Source organism: Hyla sarda, chromosome 7 (assembly GCF_029499605.1).
Source record: "Hyla sarda isolate aHylSar1 chromosome 7, aHylSar1.hap1, whole genome shotgun sequence".
Taxonomy (NCBI): domain Eukaryota; kingdom Metazoa; phylum Chordata; class Amphibia; order Anura; family Hylidae; genus Hyla; species Hyla sarda.
The window spans coordinates 210,223,926-210,249,873 of record NC_079195.1 but is presented as its reverse complement, the minus strand read 5'-3'; the positions used below and the strand labels follow the sequence as shown (position 1 = coordinate 210,249,873).

Genomic DNA, 25,948 nt, shown 5'->3' with positions numbered 1-25,948 from the left:
TTCCTTGAAACCTATGGAACACTGTAGGCATTTTGGAACTGAGTTTCCATGTGTCTGATTCACTTTGGAGGGGTTGTCTGGTGAAAAAGTACATAATGGGCCTCATTTACTAAGCTGAAACCGACCAGTTTTTGTCTGATTATTTTGGCGCAGAGTGTCTGAGACCTGTCTGCGCCAGTCTGCACCAGTGTGCGACAGTGTGCGGCTGGAAAATCCAACAAACTCGACATTGCACTGTGAAAAGCAGAAAAAGGGGCGTGGTCTGTCACAAAGGGGGGGGGGGTCGGACCAAAAAAGGGGCGTGGTTTCACAATCCGACCGATTTACTATTGAATTCACAGAAAATCCTGTGAGTAAATGGCTGGAAATATCGACCTAGAAAAAGCTGGTCAGAAAATGTTCCCGACTTTTCTCAATAGTAAATAGAGAGGAATCCTACAAGTCAGAAACAACTTTTCCCACTAGTAAAAACCGACAATCTTAGTAAATGAGGCCCAGAGTGTCGGGTTTTTACTAGTGGGAAATGTTATTTCAGACTTACAGGATTCCTCTTTATTTACTATAAGGAAAGTCAGGAAAATTTTCTAGGTTGAAATTTCCAGCCATTTATCCACAGGATTTTCTGTGAATTCAATAGTAAATAGGTCGGGTTGTGAAACCACGCCCCTTTTGGGTCGGCCAAGCCCCCTCTGCAACAGATCACGCCCCTTTTTTCGGATTTTCACAGTGCAATGTCGGGTTTGTCGGATTTTCCAGGCGCACACTGTCGCAGATTGGTGCAGACATGTCTCAGACACTCTGCGCCAAAAAAAAACCCGACAAAAAGTGGTCGGTTTCTGCTTAGTAAATGAGGCCCAATATCTTATAAACATCTGATCATGGAGAGTCTCTATGCTAGGACTCTCCCTGATCTCTGGAACAGGACCCCAGCTCTCACCGAGATCGTGCGCTGTAGATGGCAAGCGGTACATTCACTTCTATGGGAGCGCATTGTTTCCCAACCAGGGTGCCTCCAGCTGTTGCAAAACTACAACTCAAGTCGACATACTGGGAGTTGTAGTTTTGCAACAAAGTACACATACTTATCCCAGTGCATGTACATAATAATGCAGAAAGGGGTTACATAATCAGAGACAGCACCCTTCAAAATTCGATTAAATGATTCCCCTGGGTCCAGCTTCCAGCTGCAGCAGGGGAGGTGAAGTATTATAGGGTGGCCATTCAGACTAATATCTTACCAAGAAACACAAGGTTGGCTTTAGTCTTCCAGAACTAGAGTCCCACAAAAAGGAGTCCCAAGCTGTGGAACAACCTCTATGATATCTATATTCCCTAGGAGTCCCAAGGTCAGTGACACAACCCCTTTAAATTCCCCATAACAGATAAAGGTCCTTTTAGGGATTATCTAGCATTTACTAAAATATGCTGCTTTAAACCCATACTCACTTAGCCCTGATCCCCTGAAGCCCCTGTTTGCCTTCGTCAGGTCTCCTGATCCTCTCTCTTCTTTCTGCTTTGAAGAGCGCTTGAAGCAGGATGTACCCGCTCAGCCAATCCCTGGCCTCAGCGGTGTCCCTTCTCAGCCAATGACTGGCTGAGCAGGAAGGTCCTGACCCAAGTGCTTGTCTTGAAAGCGGAACAAAGAGAGAAGATCGGAGGACCGAACAGAGGCTACAGGAGCCCTCTCCCCCCTGCCACAGTAGTATATTGTTATTTTTCAGCAAACACTGGAATATTCTTTTTAAAGGGGTACTCCACTGGCCAGCATTCAGAAACATATAGTTCCGAATGCTGTGTGCGTGCGCTGCGGAGGTCGGACACGCACCTTTGTGACGTCACTCCACGCCCCCTCAAAGCAAGTCTATGGGAGGGGGCGTGACGCCCCCTCCCATAGACTTGCATTGAGGGGGCGTGACGTTACAAGGAGGGCATGGGCCGACTCCAGCAGCATTTAGTTCCGAAAGCTGTGTGCGTGTGCGCTGCGGGGGTCGGACACGCCCCCTTGTGACGTCATGCCACGCTCCCTCAATGCAAGTCTATGGGAGGGGGCGTGACGCCCCCTCCCACAGACTTGCATTGAGGGGGCGTGACGATACAAGGGGGACATGGCCGACTCCAGCAGCATTTAGTTCCGAAAGCTGTGTGCGTGTGCGCTGCAGGGTCTGGACACGCCCCCTTGTGACGTCACGCCACGCTCCCTCAATGCAAGTCTATGGGAGGGGGCGTGACGCCCCCCTCCCACAGACTTGCATTGAGGGGGCGTGACGATACAAGGGGGGCATGGCCGACTCCAGCAGCATTTAGTTCCGAAAGCTGTGTGCGTGTGCGCTGCGGGGTCCGGACACGCCCCCTTGTGACGTCACGCCACGCTCCCTCAATGCAAGTCTATGGGAGGGGGGTGACGCCATCTCCCATAGACTTGCATTGAGGGGGCGTGACGTCCCAAGGGGGGCATGGCCAACCCCCGCAGCGCATACACAGTGTTCGGCACTAAATGTTCCGAACGCAGGCCAGTGGAGTGTCCCTTTAATGTGTCATTTCTTAACTCACCTGAATTGTCACCAATGCTATTTTTAGGATCTGAATACAAAGTTTCCACGGCTTGCGACCACGAGCTCTAAATTTTTCACAGGGATTCATAAAGAAGAATTTCAGTTTCCTCTTCAGCATGTCTTCCAGGAGGAGCTCCTCTGTTATGGAGCAGGTTTTGCTCAAGTACGGGCCTTCATGTTCATCCAGGGAAGGGGACGGCTTCACTGTTACGTCTGGGTTCTCCATTGCTATAGGTATGGAGGAAAGAGAAGCAGACAAGTACTTGTTACAATGTGTCTGCTAATGTTCAGAGCTACTGTATTACTTCACCAACACAACATTGGGCAGGAAATTCATGTTAAATGGACATATCAGAAGGGCAGATTAGTCGGGGTTCCTTATTTTCTATGTTAGAGTTGTTAGAAGGTGGCGTTAATGGGGAATGTAAGGAGGTATTCTGTAATGTCCCAGTACAGAACATGGTCCTGCACTATACTTAGGCCCTGTCAGGTTGAATCCCTCAGTGACCTGGGGGCTCTCCTACAGTGTCTCCCCTGCTGTTACTGTAATGTTATTTATTGTACTATATGTATAGTCAGTATACTAATTAGAGATGAGCGAACTTACAGTAAATTCGATTCGTCACGAACTTCTCGGCTCGGCAGTTGATGACTTTTCCTGCATAAATTAGTTCAGCTTTCAGGTGCTCCGATGGGCTGGAAAAGGTGGATACAGTCCTAGGAGACTCTTTCCTAGGAATGTATCCACCTTTTCCAGCCCACCGGAGCACCTGAAGGCTGAACTAATTTACGCAGGATAAGTCATCAACTGCCAAGCCGAGAAGTTCGTGACTAATCGAATTTACTGTAAGTTCTAATCTCTAATACTAATGTATAGCCAGTATTAAAGACATTTGAAGGACTTATGTGATTGCCTAAAGGACCTGTGAGGTGTCACATGTTATGTTTATGTTACCCAGAGGGCACCAGCTTAACACATGACCCGCAGCTTGACCTATGGGCTTCTAGCTCAGCCCCCCTCTATAAGAAAGGGAGGTGCTGCAATCTGCATCTTTTACTTTTCTACCATCATTACTTCTGGGGAACAGTGGAGACACGATGTCTCAGTGCTAGTGTCCAGCTACCTGGAAGGCCTCAAATCTACAGTCACTTCTAGTAAGTCCAAGTCTACGTCTGCTGTCACGGCCTACAGTCTAGTTAAGCCGAAAGTCAAGAATCTAAAGTCTGTTACAGGTATAATTGGTCTCAGCAAGCTGCGAGGTCCTTCTGTGTTCCTGGCCACATCTCTGGGATTCTGGCCGAGCTGTAGAGACTATAACAACTGTCTGGTATAACAATGGTAAAGACTCCGTTAAACCATAAACTGGTTGTGGACTTTCATTTCACTGCCTAGCCATTTGGATAGCGGAGATATCGTTTGGGTGATTCACGATACCCAAAAAACCCTCTGGCATCACGTTAATACCATCTGCCCATCCCCCTACACTGCTACACCCTGTGGCCCTGCCATTCACCGTGGCTCACTACAACTCTATCTATTTACTGGTCGAGATGCGCCAGGGCTGGTGGGAAGCCTCTGTGACCCGCTCCAATGACTACTTATCCAGGACCAGGCGGTATTTTTAAACTATGATTTCTCTGAAATGCCCAAGCAAGTAAGTTAAGTATGTCAAGATCACGCTTTCTATGGTCTGGGCAGCATAAAACAGGTGACAGGTTCCCTTTAATACTACCTAGGGAAATTAGCTGTCAGTTGGTTCATGGTAATTACCTGCTTGCTGATGTAATACTACATCACGGGGCAGGATGGGGTTAAAGTATATTTGTCTTAAGTTTATTTGAGTAAAAATCATATGTGAGTGTGTGTGATTGGAGATAGATATAAGATATATAGATATGAGATAGATAGATAGATAGATAGATATGAGATAGATAGATAGATAGATAGATATGAGATAGATAGATAGATATGAGATAGATATGAGATAGATAGATATGAGATAGATAGATACAGTGGGGATCAAAAGTTTGGGCACCCCAGGTAAAAATTTGTATTAATGTGCATAAAGAAGCCAAGGAAAGATGGAAAAATCTCCAAAAGGCATCAAATTACAAATTAGACATTCTTATAATATGTCAACAAATGTTAGATTTTATCTCCATCATTTACACTTTCAAAATATCAGAAAACAAAAAAATGGCGTCTGCAAAAGTTTGGGCACCCTGCAGAGTTAATAACTTGTACTGCCCCCTTTGGCAAGTATCACAGCTTTTAAATGCTTTTTGTAGCCAGCCAAGAGTCTTTCAATTCTTGTTTGAGGTATCTTTGCCCATTCTTCCTTACAAAAGTCTTCCAGTTCTTTGAGATTTCTGGGCTGTCTGTCACGCACTGCTCTTTTAAGGTCTATCCATAGATTTTCAATTATGTTGAGGTCAGGAGATTATGAAGGCCATGGCAAAACCTTCAGTTTACGCCTCTTGATGTAATCCTCCGTGGATTTCGAGGTGTGTTTAGGATCATTATCCATTTGTAGAAGCCATCCTCTCTTTAACTGCAGCTTTTCACAGATGGCATCGAGTTAGCATCCAAAATCTGCTGAAATTTTATTGAATCAATTTTTCCTTCTACTCGTGAGATGTTCCCTGTGCCTCTGGCTGCAATACAACCCCAAAGCATGATTGATCCACCCCATGCTTAACAGTTGGACAGAGGTTCTTTTCATTAAATTCTGTTCCCCTTCTTCTCCAAACATACCTTTGCTCAGTCCACAGAACCCATCAGTCCACAGAACTTGTTTCCAAAAAGCATCAGGCTTGTCTATATGTTCATTTGCAAAGTTTTCTGATTTTTGTGGTGAGGATGTAGAAGAGGTTTTCTTCTGATGACTCTTCCATAAAGACCATATTTGTACAAGTATCTCTTTATAGTGGAATAGTGTACCACAACTCCAGTGTCTGGAGGGATTGTTCAGCCAAACGTGGGTTTTGAATTGTTTTTCTCACAATCCTGCGATCTGTTCTGTCCGATATTTTTTTGGTCTTCCAGATCTTGCTTTAACTTCCACTGTTCCTGATGACTGCAATTTCTTAATTACATTCCGTACAGAGGATATTGACATCTGAAAACATTTTTCTATCTTCTTATAGCCTTCTCCAGCTTTGTGAGCGTCAACTATTTTCAGTTTCAGATTTCTAGACAACTGCTTAGAAGAACCCATGGTGCTGATTGTTGTGGCAAGGTCAGATGAGTCTGGGCATTTAAAACCTTTGAGATTGACATCACCTGGTCTTCCCAGATGAGGATTGAGAACAATCCATGAAACTGGCAGGTCTCAGCTTTGCAAAGGGGGGCATTGCATGCTATAAATTCTGCAGGGTGCCCAAACTTTTACAGACTTTTTGGTTTTCTGTTATTTTGAAAGTGTAAATGATGAAAATAAAATCTAACTTTTGTTGACATATTATAAGAATGTCTAATCTGTAATTTGATGCCTTTTGGAGATTTTTCCATCTTTCCTTGGCTTCTTTATGCACCTTAATACAAATTTTTACCTGGGGTGCTCAAACTTTTGATCCCCACTGTAGATAGATAGATAGATAGATTGATAGATATGAGATAGATAGGTGTCAGGGTCCGGACTGGTATGCAGGGATGACACTGGAGGTGGATCCTCTGTGTCAGTGGGGTGATGGCGTGGGCCGTACCAGGGGAACGGAATCTAAGGGGTTACTGGTTTTCACCAGAGCCCGCCGTAAAGCGGGATGGACTTGCTGCGGCAGGTAACCCCCAGGTCGTTCCACCCAATAGCGACTCAACCTCACTGACTGCTGAGTCAGGCGCGGTACAGAAGGACTAGGCAAAAAGCAAGGTCAGATGTAGCAGAAGGTCAGGGCAGGCAGCAACGGTTCGTAGTCAAGGGCAACGGCAAGGGTCTGGATACACAGGCAAAGGACACACGGGAACGCTTTCACTGGCACAAGGCAACAAGATTCGGCAAGGACAGGAAGGGGAAGTGGGTTTTTATAATGTGGAAGTGTTCGGTACTGATTGGGCCAGGCACCAATTAATGGTGCACTGGCCCTTTAAATTTCAGGGAGCCGGCGCACGCGCGCCCTAGAGAGCGGGGCCACGCACGCCGGGACAGGACAGGAGGAGGACGGGGCAGGTGAGAAGATTGGGATGCGACCCTCGAGTGGGCGCGTCCCGCTACGTGGATCGCATCCCCGCTGGTGACAACAGAGCAGTGCTCCCAGTCAGCGGGTCTGACCGGGGCGCTGCACGCAGAAGAACGCCGTGAGAGCTCCGGGGAGGAGCAGGGACCCGGAGCGCTCGGCGTAACAATAGGAGTTAAATAGATAGATAGATAGATTCATATGAGATAGATAGAAAGATATGCGATAGATAGATAGATATGAGATAGATAGATATGAGATAGATAGAAAAATAGAGATAGATAGATAGATAAATAGGAGATAGATAGATAGATAGATAGGAGATAGATAGATATTAGATAGAAAGATATGAGATAGATGAATAGAGATAGATAGATAGATAGATAGATAGAAGCAGCACAACCCAATCAGATAGATGGGTACAAGCAGTTGCTTTCCCAGCAGAGATTACAGACTGAACCAATTGTCCAGAAGTAGAAAACGATCCTGCAGCGCTCTGAAAAGTAGTTTACAAATGAGGTGAACTATATTCAACCATGTCAAATGGAATGTATCAATGGCATCACAGCGTCTTTCTCAGACATGAGCATGCTTGAGAAGGCGGTGTGCCACGGGACCATCTCCAGCAGAACAGCGGCTTGGCCGAGAAGGGTAAGTAAAGTTTTTTTTAATGTTATGTATCAGGCTAAGCACATTTTTTCAATTAATAATACTACTTTAATCTAGTGTTATAAAACAAATTAAAAACATTTGTTTTATAACACTAGATTAAAGTAGTATTATTAATTACTCAGTTGTTAAATTCCTCCCACCCCAGCACATGGATTTACATGACATTAATCTGCAGCAGATTATTTACATGTGAACATACCCTATAACATCCATGTACCAAGATAGAGCGCATGGAAAGGGGAAGTTGTGATGGCACAACATCATAAAATGGGTTCCCAACTCATAAAACGATATCGCTACGATACACCATCACATTATGATTGGTGAGGGTGTCCATTAATTGTGAGAATAAAGGGGTGGTGGTTTACCGCTAAGTACATTCTGCAGCCAAACCCAATCAGTGGGGGAAAAACTAAAAAAAACAATGAAGGGGGCACAGTGCTACCCCCCATTCAATATCATGATTGGAGATGGTCTAAGAGGTCGGACCCTTACCTATCTGAATATAATGACATATCCTTGCAATACACCACTTAAAGGGTACAGTCACACAGGACTAAAATGCTGCAAATTTGTTGCAGATTTTCACTTCCCATTTGAAGCTACCGTATATACTCGAGTATAAGCCGACCCGAATATAAGCCGAAGCCCCTAATTTTACCCCAAAAACCCAGGAAAAGTAATTGACTCGACTATAAGCCTAGGGTGGGAAATACATCATCCCCCCATGTAATCATCCAGACCCCCGTGATCATCCCCCCCCCTTCATCATCACCGCCTGTCAATCCCTTCATCAGTGGTCTTCAACCTGCGGACCTCCAGATTTTGCAAAACTACAACTCCCAGCATGCACGGAGAGCCATCGGCTGTCCAGGCATGCTGGGAGTTGTAGTTTTGAAACCTCTGGAGGTCTGCAGGTTGAAGACCACTGCGGCCTTTGTCATCATCCCCCCCCCACCTTCATCATCACCGCCTGTCAATCCCTTTATCAATGGTCTCCAACCTGCGGACTTCCAGATGTTGCAAAACTACAACTCCCAGCAAGCCAGGACAGCCATCGGCTGTCCGGGCATGCTGGGTGTTGTAGTTTTGAAAACTCTGGAGGTCCGCAGGTTGAAGACCACTGCGGCCTTCGCCATCATCCAGCCCCCCCCCCCCCCCACCCCCTATTGTTTTGTACTCACCTCCCCTCGGCGGGAAGTTAGGGTGAGCTCATCCGGGCCATCAATGCTGCAGGGACCGTCCGGTGGGGATGGTTAGTCGTTGCGGGCTGTCCATTTCCACCGGGGGGGGGGGCCTCCTCTCCATGCTTCAGCCCCGGCCCCGGAGTAGTGACGTTGCCTTGACAACGACGCATAGGGACGTTCATGCGCAACGTCCCTGTGCGTCGTCGTCAAGGCAACGTCACACACTGGGCCAGAAGCGCGGAGAAGAGGCCCCCCCAGTGAAAATGGACAGCCCGCTACGACTAACCATCCCCACCGGATGGTCCCTGCAGCATAGATGGCCTGGACCAGCTCACCCTAACTTCCCGCCGAGGGGAGGGGGGTACAAAACAAAAGGGGGGGGGGGGCTGGATGATGACAAAGGCCGCAGAGGTCTTCAACCTGCAGATCTCCAGAGGTTTCATAACTACAACACCCAGCATGCCCGGACAGCTGATGGCTGTCCGGACTTGCTGGGAGTTGTAGTTTTGCAACCTCTGGAGGTCCGCAGGTTGAAGACCACTGATGAAGGGATTGACAGGCGGAGAGTTCACTCAAGTATAAGCCGAGGGGGGCGTTTTCAGCACGAAAAATCGTGCTCAAAAACTCTGTTTACACTCAAGTATATACGGTAAATGGAATTTCACCATTTCAGGTCTGGATGGAGATAACCTAAAGCAGTGGTCTTCAACCTGCAGACCTCAAGATGTTGCAAAACTACAGCTCCCAGCATGCCCAGACAGCCGACGGCTGTCCGGGCATGCTGGGAGATGTAGTTTTGCAACATCTGGAAGTCCGCAGGTTGAAGACCACTGCCCTAAAGCAATGTTGTCAGGGCATGCTGGGAGTTGTTGTTTTGAAACAGCTGGAGGCATCCTGATGGGAAAACACTGGCCTAAAGGACCAAATTCTCTGTGTCTCTAAAGGGTTTATATCTTCTCATTACATGGAGAACGCTATAATTACATCCTAGTAACGACGCTCGGCGCAGACAATGAGGCTCTTGTAGTGACCATGGAGGCTTTAAAGCTATAATAGAACATGTCAATCTGCCATGGAATTCACCAAAACATAATTTTAATTTAAACACAATTTTTTAGGGGACCAATTACGAACACATGAAGCTTCTGAGGTTTTACCACCTGTGCAGGGCACTGGTGTGCGCCAGGTACAGCTGGTCGAAGTTTATAAGGGAGTCTTTTAATAAATACCAGCGAATCTTTATGCGTGACTTGGCGCTAATATGGCCGTAAATGAGCCGGAATTGCACAAAAATTGCACGTTATGAATCAGTGCCTAGGAAATCATATAAGCCAGTAGAAAACCGCCTCATAAATGTGTCACGTGCTGTACGCCACAACTTTACAAATACAGTGGTCCCTCAACATACGATGGTAATTCGTTCCAAACGACCCATCGTTTGTCGAATCCATCGTATGTTGAGGGATCCGTGCAATGTAAAGTATAGGAAGCTGTACTTACCTGTCCCCGCCGCTCCAGACCAGGTCCTCACCACTCCCGATGCTGTCCCAGGGGCTCCCGATGCTGTCCCGCTGCTCCGGTGTCTTCTTCGCGATCCTCCGGCTTCTTTCGCATCTTCTGCAGGGTCCGGGCCTCGCTTTCTGGTGACGTTATTACGTTGTGCGCCGGCGCTGTGTGCGTAGTGACGTAATAATGACGCCGGAAAGCGAGGCCCGGATGCCGGAGAAGATGCGGAAGATGCCGGAGGATCGCGAAGTGGACCCGGAGCAGCGGGAATAGGTAAGTGAACCTGTCCGGGATGCTTAAACTGCTATCCGACAGCAGCTTAGCATTTTGCGCTGTTGGATAGCAGTTAATGCGATGGCCCCGACATATAAAAGCATCGTATGTCGATTTTATCATATGTCGGGGCCATCGCATGTCGGGGGGTTACTGTATATAGCCAAGCCTGCAGACTCCTTCCAGTTATCTATGCTGGGATTACACTTGGGGGGGGGGGTGAGATTTACCAAAATTTGTCCAGAGGAAAAGTTGCTGAGTTGCCCATAGCAACCAATCACATCGCTTCTTTCATTTTTTCACAGGCCTTTTCAGAAATGAAAGTAGCGATCGGATTGGTTACTATGGGCAACTCAGCAAGTTTTCCTCTGGACCGATTTTGAGAAATGTCCTCCTTGTTTTTTTTTTGTCAAAACAAAACGCCATGCTCGCCGCGGGCACGTTAACTGGGAGTCAATAGGGTAATATGAAATGCCAGACGCCTGTGGTGTTTTTAAAAAAAATACTTTTATAGCATTTTTAGGCTCCTTAATCGTGTATGGCGGGAGAGATTTATCACAACCTGTGTAGAAGAAAAGTGGTGCTGTTGCCCATAGCAACCAATCAAATTGCTTCTTTCTTTTTTCAAAGGCCTTTTTTTTTATTTTTTAATGAAAGAAACAATCTGATTGGTTGCTATGGGCAATTGCTCCGCTCCTCCTCTACATAGGTTTTGATAAATCTCCTCCGGTGTTTTTTCATGAAATCTTTGCGTTTTTCTTCCCAATTTTTCACAAAAAAATCCTTGAGTCACATGATAAAAGGATCACATGACTTGTAATAAGAAAAACGCAGGGAAAAATTAAGAATGAAAAAAACAAGGAAACCAAACTCCTATAAAACGCCTGTGTCTCTAAAGGGTTTATATCTTCTCATTACATGGAGGACGCTATAATTACATCCTAATAAAGACGCTCGGCGCAGACAATGAGGCTCTTGTAGTTCTAAGAAAACCTTCCATTCCCTGCTGGTGACCACGGAAGCTTAAAGGGGTACTCCGGTGCTTAGACATCTTATCCCCTAACCAAAGGATAGGGGATAAGATGCCTGATCGCGGGAGTCCCGCCGCTGGGGACCCCCGTGATCTTGCACACGGCACCCCGTTTGTAATCAGTCCCCGGAGCGTGTTCGTGACGTCACGCCCCCGCCCCGTGTGATGTCACGCTCCGCCCCTCAATAGAAGCCTACGGGAGGGGGCGTGATAGCTTTTTGATAAACACAGGGAAAAAAGAAAATGCCAAAGAAGCAAAAGACCTATAAAAATACACAATGGGGGAGATTTATGAAAACCTTAACATTTAGCCAGTTGCCCATAGCAACGAATCAGGTCGTTTCTTTCAGTTTTCAGAGGCCTTTTTAAAAATGAAAGAAGCGATCTGATTGGTTGCTATGGGCAACTGCTCCACTTTTCCTCTGCACAGGTTTTGATAAATCTCCCCCATTGTTTGTTGGAAAAAAAATGCCACAAAGACAGAATCTTAGTAAAAAATGGAGAGGGCAGTTTTTTGTATTTTATTTTTTATAAGGGGCGGGGGGCAAAAAAAAAACCCACATTGCTTTATTTTTGGCTTTATTTCTGTCCAGCAAAACTACAACTCCCAGCATGCCCTGACAGCCGAAGGCTGTCAGGGCATGCTGGGAGTTGTAGTTTTGCAACAACTGAGGAGCCATTGGGATCACTGATACCGTATGTCAATATTGGCCCATGCTGCCGATCCTTAAAAGAGTAGTCTAGTGAAAAATAACTTATTCCCTATCCTTTGGATTGGGGATAAGTTATAGATCCGAGCGCTGGGACCCACCGCGATTTCCTGCGCGGGGCCCGGCAGTTTGCCGGAAGCTGACGTCCGACCCCCGCAGGAAGCTGCGGCAGGCTCCATGTATCTCTATGGGGTACGTGGAGGGGGCGCGTTGGCCGGCACTCTGTGTGGTGGTCGGCACGCCCCCTTCCAGCAGACTGCCGGGCCCAGTTCAGGAGATCGCAGGGGTTCCCAGTGCTCGGACCGGCCGCGATCTATAACTTATCCCCAATCCAAAGGATACGGGATAAGTTATTTTTCACCAGACAACTCCTCTATCAGCAGGAGCCACAGCCACATTAAATCAATGAGCAGCACTGGCTGCCAGGACGTATGACAAGTGACATCCTTCCTCTCCGCAGGGCAACGTCAGGGGTGTCACTCGTCAGACATCCCGGCAGCCAGCGCTGCTCATTGAGCCTGCTAGAGCCACACTGATCTGTGTAAGAAACCTACAGGCCCAGGGTGTTGAGGACCCAAAATGACATTACATATACTGAGTGTCTGGTTAGGAGAAACAAATATAACACACCCCATAGAGAGTAGTGCCATTTTAATAAACCTTATAGAAAAATCCCTTAGGTAACAGTCATGCAGAATATGTTAAAAAGCTTTCTGGATTTCAGCCAATCAGAGAGCAGCACTGCCCACATAGAACTCCCAGGAGGAGCAGCGTGTCACACATGTGATGTCATAACCACTGTCCACCAGAGAGCAGCACTGAGCAGAAATAACACGGCTCCTGCTCATTGTTCATCAGTGAGGGGCCCATGCTGGACACTGTAGGGACCCGGGAATGCAGATTCATACACAGGTTTGGTTAGTGTCGTTCCATGTACATTTCTATAATAAACAGGTAAATTATCTTTCTTTTCTTTTGTTTTTCTCTCTTAGATGCAGTATTTCCAGGATGTGGAGTCTCATTTCCCGACCTACAGCAAGAAGTTGGATGAAGACATAACCCCTGGAATCACGCACATACACAGACACTTTGCCCAAATTCTAGAGGTAACCTCCTTTAGTATGCCCAGAGGAAGGGTAGTACAGTAGCCATGGATTCCCTACAGGTTTCCTCCCCTCTGGAGGTTTTTCCTGTCCTGAGGTGTTACTGTCCGCTCTTTGTGAGTGATGGGAGGTTACATAAAATCCCTACACAAACACTGGAATAATAATAAATAAAGTTTCCCCTTTTTAACCATTCTTTGACTTGTTCGACTCATTTATTTTATTTCTGTGAATAAAAAATAGTGTTAGCAAAATGTGGATGACATGAGGGTTTTTTTTTTTTATGTCCTGCGCGATCTGCATAGTGCGTTCTAGAGAGAGAGAGGGGTTGATGCTGGGTGATACAGTTGCCAAGGCAACGAGGGCCGGACTCACCATCGGGCACACTGGGCATTTGCTTGGTGGGCCAGACTGTCAGTGAGCCGTCCTGTCCACTAGCCCAAAAAACTCTGAGGCCGCAGCCTTTTTCTGAGTTGCGGCCACAGTCGCTGCTTTAAAGGAGATCTGCATCGGTACATAACTTATCCAGGATAGGGGGATAAATGTTTGGTCGCGGGGGGTCTGACCGGCAATGTCGTGGGCCTGTCGGGCACGGCGTCATGCTGCAGCCAACATGCCTCCTGCACGGGAAGAGACACAGCAGAGCTGGGGCCCCATATAGGAGATTGCAGGGTTATATATACTGCTGCAGATCTCCTTTAAGAGCTATTAAAGCAGCAACTTCTGGCCGCAGCCTTTAAAGCAACAACCGCTGCCAACAGATTTTAAAGTGGCGACTGTCAGCCGCAGGTCTTAAAGCAGCAATCGCTGGTCGCCACTGTAAGAGCCGCGGCCAGCAGTCGCCACCAGGGGTAGACTAACAGAGGGGGTCTGCGGCTTCCATCATCCCATTTTTTTTTTTGGGCCAGATAGCGAGCCCCCGTCCCCAATGACAGATTAGGCTGGTGACCACTGACACTTTAAGAGGAGCAAAAGTGCTGCACGCTGGCACATCTGCCCAAATGCTCCATGACATCGGCTGATTGGAAGAGCGGAGCAGTAGAGGTGCTTGTTTCCTCAATGGCCAGCTTTTAGAAAATAATATCTGCTGCTTGACCAAAGGTGACCGAAAGGCCCTCCCAGTGCCAGTGACTCTGAGCCGTCATGAGATGAGCCGGAAGATCATCACCAACAAGTTTGAGTCAATAGGGTAATATGAAATGCCAGACGCCTGTGGTGTTTTTTTTCATCCTTTTATGGCATTTATAGGCTCCTTAACCCCTTCAGGACATAGGGCGTACAGGTACGCCCTGGTTGTTAAGGACACAGGGCGTACCTGTACGTCTGCGGGAATTTCGGTCCCCACCGCGCGCTGGGTGGCGACCGGACCGGGATGCCTGCTGAAATGGTTCAGCAGGCCTCCCATGACAATGCCCAGGGGGCTCCTGAGACCCCCCCCATGTCGGCGATCGCTGCAGATTCACACCGGCGATTCCGGTCATACGGGTCATGTGTGACCCGGAATTAGAGGGTGATCGGTGTTGTACTATACACCGCCAATCACCTCCTGTAGCTAGGGGGAGGTGGCGATTCCGTCACATTTACAGGGGCGCTGCAAAAAAAAAAAAAGTTAAACATTTTTTTTTTGCCCCCCCTAATAGGTCCTCAAGGGTCCACCACATATTTTGCAGCGTGACCCGGGCCCTATTAGGGTTTCAGGGTGCTGCATTTGGCCCCCCGTTATTTTTAATTTTTTCTATATTTGTGTGTGATTTCTTATCATACACCGTTATATAAAGTTCACACCAAACATATACACTACACACTTCCCCGCCCCCCACACCCACCTTCCCCCCACATGAATTCCGTATTGAACCCCCAGAATATCCCCCCCACTCTGGTTGTTAGCGGGAAACTCGTTTGGGACCTTGTGCCCCCATTGCCGGATAAGGGTTACCACGTGTACGTGGACAACTTTTATACCAGCATCTCTCTGTTCACATCCCTTGCCGCCAGATCCACTTCCGGTTGTGGGACCACGCGGAAGAACCAGAGAGGCCTCCCTCTAAATTTTGTTCAGACACCTATGCCCAAGGGTGAGTCCCGTGCCCTTACCCATGAAAACCTGTTGCTGGTCAGGTATAAGGATAAGAGGGATGTTGTTATGCTCTGCTGGAGCTCTGAAATTTAAAGGGCCAGTGCGCCCATAATTAGTGTTTGCACATGACACCACATTATAAGTCCCTGCACCTCCCACACTTCCCTGCCGGATCTTCAGTGCCCCCAGCCTGAGATTAAGCGATCCTTATAGCCTGTTAGCCTTACCCGTGTTTTCAGACCTTCCGCTACGTTATTAGACGCCACCTACCTTGACCTTCTGCTTCGTTTGACTACGCTACTGCCTTATCCTTCGGTACCTCACCTTGCCCAGCTACCTGTGTGGTTGAACCGTGTCGGGGGTAGCGACCTGGGTGTCGCCAGCCGCAGCACGCCCATCCTGCCTTGCTGCGGGCTCTGGTGAAGACCAGCGGCACCTTAGATTCAGCTTCCCGATACGGTCCGAGTCATCAGCCACACAGGTTAGAGGATCCACATCCAGCTCCGTTACAGCAAGATCCGGCCATGGATCCCGCTGGGGTTCCTCTGCCTGATAGTCCGGATCTCGCTTTCATCATGGCACTCCAGTCACAGCAGTTGGCCCAGTAGGCACAGCAGTTGAGACAGTTATCCGCCATGATGCAGCAGTTGCACAGCCACAACCACCATAACCACAACCTCCTCCTGCTCCGGTGGCACCTTCCGCTCCTGCAGTCGTCTCCGGAACAAGACTCCGTCTGTCTCTTCCCGAGAAATATGAGGGGGATCCCAAGTCCTGTCGTGGTTTCGTTACTCAGTGCTCCATGCACATTGAACTCATGGCGGATCAGTTCCCTACGGAATGAGCAAAGGTGGCCTTCATCCTCAGTCTTTTAACTGGAAGGGCTTTGGCCTGGGCAACTCCGCTTTGGGATAGCAGTGATGCCCTCACAACCAATCTCCAGGTGTTTCTCACCAAATTTTGGGGTGTCTTCGAAGAACCTGCTCGAGCTTCCTCGCTGAGACATTGCTGAGTCTTACTCAAGGCAACTCCTCTGTGGGCGAGTATGCCATTTGGTTTTGTACCCTGGCATCGGAGTTAGTATGGAATGATGAAGCTCTTTGCGCCACCTTCAAGAGAGGGTTATCAAGTCAAATCAAGGTTGTCCTCGCTGCCCGAGAATTGCCATCTAATCTGAATGAGCTTATACAGTTAGGATCCCGGATTGATATCCGTTTCTCAGAGCGGTGTGAGGAACTACGCCTATAAAGGAAGTCTGCAAGACCTTGGCGCTTGTCTTCCAGCAGCCACCGCAACCTTCTAAGTTGCCTCCCACAGTGGAGGCTATGCTGGTGGATCGGTCTCGCCTGACCCCACAGGAAAGAACTCGCTGATGAACTGAGAATCTGTGCCTACACTGCGCCAGTGCGGATCACTTCCTTAAAGTTTGTCGTCTGTGTCCTCAGTCACAGGGAAACGCTCGCACCTAGGGTTTGTGGGAGAGGCTTCCCTAGGTGTAAATATCACCTCTCCACGCTTAAAAATGACGGTCCAGCTTTTCCTACCCTCCAAAGAGATCATCTCCGTTCTTGCCTTTTTGGACTCTGGCTCCGCAGGAAATTTTATTGATGCTTCCCTAGTACATAGGCATCGTCTGCCAGTGTCCCACCTGTTATAGCCTCTGTACATCTCTACGGTCAATGGTGAAAGACTGGACTGTACAGTGCTATATCGCACAGAACCATTGTCTATGCAGGTCGGAGTCTCACATAGGGAGAACTTGTCCTTCTATGTTCTCCCACATTGTATTTCTCCTCTCTTGCTTGGCCTACCGTGGTTGCAACTCCATGCTCCACAGCTTGATTGGAAAACTGGAAAAGTTCTTTGCTGGGGTCCGCATTGCAACAACCACTGTATCCACGTACGTGTCACAAAATTGGAACCATCATCTTGTCCTATGCCCGGTTTGCCTTCCTTTCTTCAGTACTATGCTGATGTCTTAAGTGAAAAGCAAGCCGAAGTGTTACCACCGCATCGTCCCTATGATTGTCCAATTGACTTGCCACCAGGCACCAAACCTCCCAGGGGCAGAATTTACCCTTTGTCTGTTCCTGAAACTTTGGCCATGTCTAATTACATCAAGGAGAACCTTCAGAAGGGATTTATCAGGAAGTCCTCTTCCCCTGCCGGAGCCGGCTTCTTTGTGGAAAAAAAAGACAGGTCATTGCGACCATGCATTGACTACCAAGGTTTGAATAAAATTACAGTCAAGAACCGCTACCCACTTCCTTTAATCTCAGAGTTATTTGATCGTCTGTGAGGTGCCAAGATTTTCTCTAAACTAGACCTTCATGGGGCCTATAATCTGAAGGGGACGAATGGAAGACTGCGTTTAAAACTCGTGACTGACATTTCAAATATCTAGTGATGCCATTCGGACTCTGTAATGCTCCAGCAGTCTTCCAGGAATTCGTCAATGATATTTTCCGTGACCTCCTGTACTCCTGTGTCATTGTTTATTTGGATGACATACTCATTTACTCGCCCAATGTCCAGTCTCATCGCTCTCACCTCCGCCAAGTGTTACAGCATCTCCGTGAATATCATCTCTACGCTAAACTGGAGAAATGTACTTTTGAAAAGTCCTGCCTCCCTTTTCTGGGCTACATTGTTACTAGTCAAGGTCTTCAAATGGATCCCAACAAGTTATCCGCAGTTCTGGACTGGCCACAACCTACTGGTCTGAAAGAGATTCAGCGCTTCCTCGGCTTTGCCAATTACTATCAGCAATTTATTCCTCACTACTCCACTCTGGTAGCTCCCATCCTCGCAGTCACCAAGAAGACTGCAAATCCAAAAGTCTGGACTCCTGAGGCTGAAGAAGAATCCAAACAGTTAATGTCCACCTTCGCATCTGCTCCTGTTCTATCTAGACCCGATCATAACAGGCCATTTATCTTGGAAGTGGATGCTTCTTCAGTTGGAGCAGGTGCAGTGTTAACGCAAAAGTCTACTAAGGGGAAAACTTTAACCTGCGGATTTTTCTCTAAAACCTTCTCCCCTGTGGAAAAAAACTATACCATCGGAGATCGTGAGCTCTTGGCCATTAAGTTGGCGTTGGAGGAATGGTGTCACCTCTTGGAAGGGGCTGTGCATCCTGTCACTATATATTCAGACCACAAAAACTTGCTCTATCTTCAGACTGCCCATCGACTCAACCCACGGCAGGCCCGGTGGTCTCTATTTTTCTCCAGATTCGTCTTCTATATCCACTTCTGTCCTGTGGAAAAGAATTTACAAGCAGACGCCCTTTCCAGGTCTTCTGATGTGCATGGTCATGAATCTCCTCCGCAGCATATTATTTCTCCTGAACGTCTCATCTCTGCAGCTGCTGCAAGTTTTCAGCATTTGCCTTCCAGAGAGACTTATGTATGTCCCCGTATGAAGCTCCGAGTCTTGAAATGGGGACATTGTTCTCTTCAGGCCGGCCATTCTGGTGTTTGTAAATCCCTACAGCTCATCTCCAGACAATACTGGTGGCCTACCTTAAAACGGGATGTTGTTGATTTTGTCCGGTCCTGTTCAGTCTGTGCTTGGGACAAGACCCCTCGTTCCAAGCCAGCAGGACTTCTTATGCCCTTTCCGGTTCCAGAGCTTCCCTGGACCACTATTTCCATGGACTTCATTATCGACCTTCCATCTTCCCGTGGCAATACAGTCATCTGGGTGGTAGTAGATCGATTTTCTAAAATGGCTCATTTTGTACCGTTACTCGGACTTCCTTCAGCACCACAGCTTGCTAAGCATTTTGTTCAGCATATCTTTTGCTTACACAGACTTCATTCCCATATAGTATCTGACCGTGGTGTCCAATTCGTTTCTAAGTTCTGGCGGGCCCTCTGCTCATGCCTTCAAGTTAAGCTGGATTTTTCCTCAGCTTACCACCCTCAATCGAATGGACAGGTTGAGAGGGTGAAATAGATCTTAGGAGACTATCTACTCCATTTAATTTCTGCGCGTCAAGACGACTGGGTTGATCTGCTTCCCTCAGCAGAGTGCTCCTAAAATCATAAAGATTCCGATTCCACTGGTACTTCACCCTTTTATGTGGTCTATGGACTTCACCCTCGTACTCCTCACCTCTTATCTTCTTCCTCTGGAGTTCCTGCTGTTGATGAACAAGTGCGGAATTTTTCTTCCATCTGGCAGAAGACACGTCGCTCTCTTCTACATGCTGTTACGCCGAGCGCTCCGGGTTCCCGCTCCTCCCCGGAGCGCTCGCTACACTCTCGCTCCCGCAGCGCCCCGGTCAGATCCACTGACCGGGTGCGCTGCGATACCGCCTCCAGCCGGGATGCGATTCGCGATGCGGGTGGCGCCCGCTCGCGATGCGCACCCCGGCTCCCGTACCTGACTCGCTCTCCGTCGGTCCTGTCCCGGCGCGCGCGGCCCCGCTCCCTAGGGCGCACGCGCGCCGGGTCTCTGCGATTTAAAGGGCCACTGCGCCGCTGATTGGCGCAGTGGTTCTAATCAGTGTGTTCACCTGTGCACTCCCTATGTATACCTCACTTCCCCTGCACTCCCTCGCCGGATCTTGTTGCCATTGTGCCAGTGAAAGCGTTCCCTTGTGTGTTCCTAGCCTGTGTTCCAGACCTCCTGCCGTTGCCCCTGACTACGATCCTTGCTGCCTGCCCCGACCTTCTGCTACGTCCGACCTTGCTTCTGTCTACTCCCTTGTACCGCGCCTATCTTCAGCAGTCAGAGAGGTTGAGCCGTTGCTAGTGGATACGACCTGGTCACTACCGCCGCAGCAAGACCATCCCGCTTTGCGGCGGGCTCTGGTGAATACCAGTAGTGACTTAGAACCGGTCCACTAGCACGGTCCACGCCAATCCCTCTCTGGCACAGAGGATCCACCTCCTGCCAGCCGGCATCGTGACACATGCTACTTCTCGCATGAAATTCCAAGCAGACAAGAATAGACGTCCTCTTCCTGAATTTTCTCCGGGTGACAAAGTCTGGTTATAATTAACCAAACCCCAAGGCCGTAGCCTGGGGTGCAAAACACCTCAATTTTTCCCCCCCCTAAAACATAACTTTTAATAGTGTATATCTAAAAAGTAACAATTCCAGAAAGTGATAGTTAAAAAATGCAATGTCACATGGGAGGATAATAGTTATTGGAGCAACATGGCTTCCAGTGTACAGGGCTCTGCAGAAGCCCAAACTTCCCAATTGTGACACTAATTAAAACACAAAATTGCCGCCTCTACATGTTTCACCGTCACACGGCGTTCTCAAGAGGCAATATGTTGCCACATATTGCCTCTTTAGAACGCCGTGTGACGGCGAAACATGTAGAGGCGGCAATTTTGTGTTTTAATTAGTGTCACAATTGGGAAGTTTGGGCTTCTGCAGAGCCCTGTACACTGGAAGCCATGTTGCTCCAATAACTATTATCCTCCCATGTGACATTGCATTTTTTAACTATCACTTTCTGGAATTGTTACTTTTTAGATATACACTATTAAAACTTATGTTTTAGGGGGGAGAAAAATTGAGGTGTTTTGCACCCCAGGCTACGGCCTTGGGGTTTGGTTAATTGTATTGTTTTGGCCTCATAGCCCCCTTTTGGGTCATTTTGTAGTTTTTGGTTAAAGTCTGGTTATCAACTAAATATAACCAGTTCAAGATACCCAGTTATAAACTTGGTCCCTATAAAGTCAAAGAGAGACTTAATCCTGTGGCCTATTCCCTCCATCTGCCCTCTTCCCTCCGGATCCAGAATTCCTTCCATGTTTCCCTCTTGAAACCAGTCTACAACCGTTTTTCTCAAAAGGACATCTCACCTTCTCCAATCTCTGGCACCTCAGATGTTTTTGTTGTTAAGGAGATCTTGGACTCCAAATCTGTCAGAGGAAAGCATTTTTTTCTTGTAGATTGGGAATGATTCGGTCCGGAGGAGAGGTCTTGGGAGCCGCAGGACAACATTCTGGACCAGGACCTTCTCAGAGAATTCCTGAACCGCAAAAGGAGGGGGAGACCAAAGGGGGGGGGTACTGTTACGCTCTGCGCTCCAGCCGCAAGCTCTGGCCGTGAGCGCAGTGTCCCGGTGTCCCTGTCTGCCAGCGGGGCTGGGATTCGCATGCGAATCCCAGCCTGTCACTCGCCTCCCTCCGTTGCCTCTGTGTCTCAGCTCCAGCGCGCGTCCCCGTCTTCTAGGTCGAGCGCGCCGGAGGCCTGAAATTTAAAGGGCCAGTGCGCACATAATTGCGTGTTTGCACCTGACACCACATTATAAGTCCCTGCACCTCTCACACTTCTCTGCCGGATCTTCAGCGCCCCTATCCTGAGATTAAGCGACCCTTATAGCCTGTTAGCCTTACCCGTATTTCCAGACCTTCCGCTACATTATTAGACTCCGCACCTCTGCCGCCTGCCTTGACCTTATGCTACGTTTGACTACGCTACTGCCTTATCCTTTAGTACCTTGCCATGCCCAGCTACCTGTGTGGTCTGGTGAAGACCAGCGGCACGTTAGATTCCGCTCCCCGATACAGTCTGAGTCATCAGCCACACAGGATCCACATCCAGCTCTGTAACAGGGCCGTGACGTCCCGAGGGGGTGGAGCCGTAATGTCACGAGGGGGCGGAGCTGTGATGTCCCGATGCTCCGGCCCCTGTATCGCCGGTCATTATGCACAGAGCGAGTTTGCTCTGTGCAGTAATGATAGCGGGGTGCTGCAGCGGAGATCCCGGGGGTCTCCAGTGGCGGGTCCCCTGGGATCTGACATTTTATCCCCTTCTGGTTAGAAGAAACAAATATATATCACCCCATAGAGAGTAGCGCCATTTAAAAAAACAAATCCAGAAATATGTACAATATGTTAAAAAGCTTTCTGGATTTCAGCCAATCAGAGAGCAGCACTGCCCACATAGAACTCCCAGGAGGAGCAGCGTGTCACACATGTGATGTCATAACCACTGTCCACCAGAGAGCAGCACTGAGCAGAAATAACACGGCTCCTGCTCATTGTTCATCAGTGAGGGGCCCATGCTGGACACTGTAGGGACCCGGGAATGCAGATTCATACACAGGATTGGTTAGTGTCGTTCCATGTACATTTCTATAATAAACATGTAAATTATCTTTCTTTTCTTTTGTTTTTCTCTCTTAGATGCAGTATTTCCAGGAGGTGGAGTCGCATTTCCGGACCTACAGCAAGAAGTTGGATGAAGACATAACCCCTGGAATCACGCACATACACAGACACTTTGCCCAAATTCTAGAGGTAACCTCCTTTAGTATGCCCAGAGGAAGGGTAGTACAGTAGCCATGGATTCCCTACAGGTTTCCTCCCCTCTGGAGGTTTTTCCTGTCCTGAGGTGTTACTGTCCGCTCTTTGTGAGTGATGGGAGGTTACATAAAATCCCTACACAAACATTGTAATAAATAATAAATAAAGTTTCCCCTTTTTAACCGTTCTTTGACTTGTTCGACTCATTTATTTTATTTCTGTGTATGAAAAATAGTGTTGGAAAAATGTGGATGACAAAATGTGGATGACAAAATGTGGATGACAAAATGTGGATGACATGAGGTTTTTAGTTTTTTTTTAATGTCCTGCGCGATCTGCATAGTGCGTTGTAGAGAGATAGAGGCAACGAGGGCCGGACTGGCCATTGGGCACAATGGGCATTTGCCTGGGGGACCAGACCGTCAGTGGGCCATCCTGTCCACTAGCCCTAAAGACTCTGAGGCCGCAGCCTTTTTCTGAGTTGCGGCCATAGTCGCTGCTTTAAAGGAGATCTGCAGCGGTACATAACTTATCCCCTATCCACAGGATAGGTGATAAATGTCTGATGGCGGTTGGTCCGACTGCTGGGACCCCCCGTGATTTCCCATAAGGGGACCTGGCAATGTCGCGACTCTGTGCGGCTAGTACTTGTGTCATCGACCGTACTGAGAGAGATACATGGAGGGGATCTGTTGGGCGCGGGATCATGCTACAGCCAACATGCCTCCTGCATGGGAAGAAGGGTCCCATACAGGAGATTGCGGGGTTATATATACCGCTGCAGATTTCCTTTAAGACACCCCCCCCTTTCTGATGTGACCCTATATACCCTGCCCCCTCTGTATCTCCAGGTTTTGAGCAGATGCAGTAAAATTGTTGTTCATGGCGGCCAGTCAGAATCCTTCACCAATTGTACTCTGTAATGACATCACTTATTTTACCACTAAATCAATGGTGAAACAGAAACTAAATATTTGTGGGGCGAAAGTGAAAAAGACAACAACGCCATTTTGTAACTTTTGGGCCTTATGTTCCTACACAGTGAACTTTAGAGTAACAATGACACATTATCTTTATTCTGTAGGTCCATCATAATCATAACAGGTTTTGTTTTATTTTACAAATGTAAAAAAAATGATTACTTTTTGTGTATATAAAAAATGTCCTTGATTTTGTCCTTGATTATGCTTTATGGTGTCAGATAACGGGAGTTCCGAATGCTGTCTGTGCCTCCCCCCACGATCTCCCATACGGGGTCCCAGCTCTCCTCCTGAATGGGGCATGTTTGACCACCGCACAAATCAGGACGATTATGTGGTCTGGAGGGAGAGATAGGATGACAACAAAGGAGGAGGACAGTACAGGGATAGCAGTATAATTTTCAGGGCATAGTGTGTGGCAGGGTTATATTCAGGGGGCACAGTGTGTGGCAGGGTTATATTCAGGGGGCACAGTGTGTGGCAGGGTTATATTCAGGGGGCACAGTGTGTGGCAGGGTTATATTCAGGGGGCACAGTGTGTGGCAGGGTTATATTCAGGGGGCACAGTGTGTGGCAGGGTTATATTCAGGGGGCACAGTGTGTGGCAGGGTTATATTCAGGGGGCACAGTGTGTGGCAGGGTTATATTCAGGGGGCACAGTGTGTGGCAGGGTTATATTCAGGGGGCACAGTGTGTGGCAGGGTTATATTCAGGGGGTACAGTGTGTGGTAGGACTCTGAGGGAAGATGTAGCTCTGGAAGAAGTCCTGGTGCCTGGACAAGATGAAGACTACAGAGAAGACGTCACCTGTGAGTCACTATATACCATTGTGTAGTCTGTCTGACTGTCCCATCAGAGCTATAGTCACTCTTAAGTTCTGCAGTTATAGAACTGTACTCAACTATGTTTCTCTCCAGCTGTTATAAAACTACAACTCCCAACGGCTGTCCGGGCATGCTGGAAGTTGTAGTTTTGCAACAGTCAGTTAGGTTGTCTTTTGGTGCTATCTATCAGATTTTAATGCTATGTGCTCCTGGAAAAGCTGGGTAAAGCCCATTGTAGCTTTACAACAGTCAGTTAGATTGTCTTTTTATCATGAAATGACCTTAACCTGGAAAAGCTGGGTGGCTTTCTGGGCATGCTGGGGGTTGTAGTTTTGCAACAGCTGGAGGCACCCTGGTTGGGAAACAATGTCTTAAAGAGATAGCACTCCGCAGGCTATCATAGCATGCTGGGAGTTGTAGTCTTGCAACACGTTGGGTATCACTGATACAGTATGTCAGTCTGTTAGGCTGCATTCACACCACGTTTTTGCAATGCAGTTCCCATATCAGGTTTTTGATGCAAAACAGATTCCTCAAAACCGGACTAAACTGTATCAAAACGTGTGTACAAATTTTTACTAATTTATGCGGTTTGAAAAATAATGTCAAGTTGCATCCTTTTTTAAAGAAAAAAACATATACGTTTTTAACTTTTCATTCCATTATAAATAAAGTTTCACTTGTTTGATTGAAATTCCAAGAAAATAAACTGTGCAAAGTCAAAAACCATATGTTGAAAACCGGATGGGACCGTACGCACACACAGTTCTGTACGGTTCCCATTGGCTCCCATGTTTAAAAAAAAACAACAAAAAAACATATACGGTTTAATACGCTTTTTCACCCGGACCGAAAACTGTGGCTACGGTTTTGGGTACGGGAAAAAAACGGACAAAACCGTACAAGACGCAAAATGGATGCAACCAGATGCATTGTTTGGCATACGGTTTTCAATATGGATTCCATACGGTTTTCACATTGAAAACGTATATGGGAACTGTATCCCAAAAATGTAGTGTGAACGCAGGGGTACTCCGGAGGAAAACTTTTTTTTTTTAATCAACTGGTGCCAACAGATTTGTAAATTACTTCTATTAAAAAATCTTTACCCTTCCTGTACTTATTAGCAGCTGTATGCTACAAAGGAAATTATTTTCTTTATGAATTTCTTTTTTGTCTTGTCCACAGTGCTCTCTGCTGGCACCTGATGCCCGTATCAGGAATTGTCCAGAGCAGGAGAAAGTCCCCATAGCAAACCTATGCTGCTCTGGACAGTTCCTGATACGGGAATCAGGTGTCAGCAGAGAACACTGTGGACAAGACAAAAAAGAAATTCAAAAAGAAAAGAATGGGTTAAGATTTTTTAATAGAAGTAATTTACAAATCTGTTTAAGTTTCTGGCAACAGTTCATTTAAATAAAATGTTTTCCACCGGAGTACCCCTTTAAAGAGATAGTACACCGCAGGCAGTCAGAGCATGCTGGGAGTTATAGTTTTGAAACAAGTTGGGGATCTCTGATGCAGTTTGTCAATGTCTTAAAGAGATCGTTCACCACAAACTGTCAGGGCATGCTGGGAGTTGTA

The 25,948-nt window shown here is 47.5% G+C and overlaps 1 protein-coding gene across 4 annotated transcripts in view; it reads right to left on the bottom strand.

Moving 5' to 3' along the window:
- The window catches only part of MCOLN3 (mucolipin TRP cation channel 3), a 66,785-nt gene that overhangs the window by 40,066 nt on the left and 771 nt on the right, over positions 1-25,948 (bottom strand). For 2 of the 4 annotated variants that reach the window (XM_056532518.1, XM_056532521.1), the window contains exons 1-2: positions 4,324-4,438; positions 2,551-2,780 (exon numbers count right to left, since the gene is read on the bottom strand). In XM_056532518.1, coding sequence (XP_056388493.1) covers positions 2,551-2,780; positions 4,324-4,405 — 312 coding nt within the window. In that variant the 5' untranslated portion in view covers positions 4,406-4,438. Of the gene's footprint in view, positions 1-2,550; positions 2,781-4,323; positions 4,439-15,607; positions 15,758-25,948 lie in introns of those variants that run through there. The other 2 variants (XM_056532520.1, XM_056532519.1) reach the window with 2 other exon arrangements.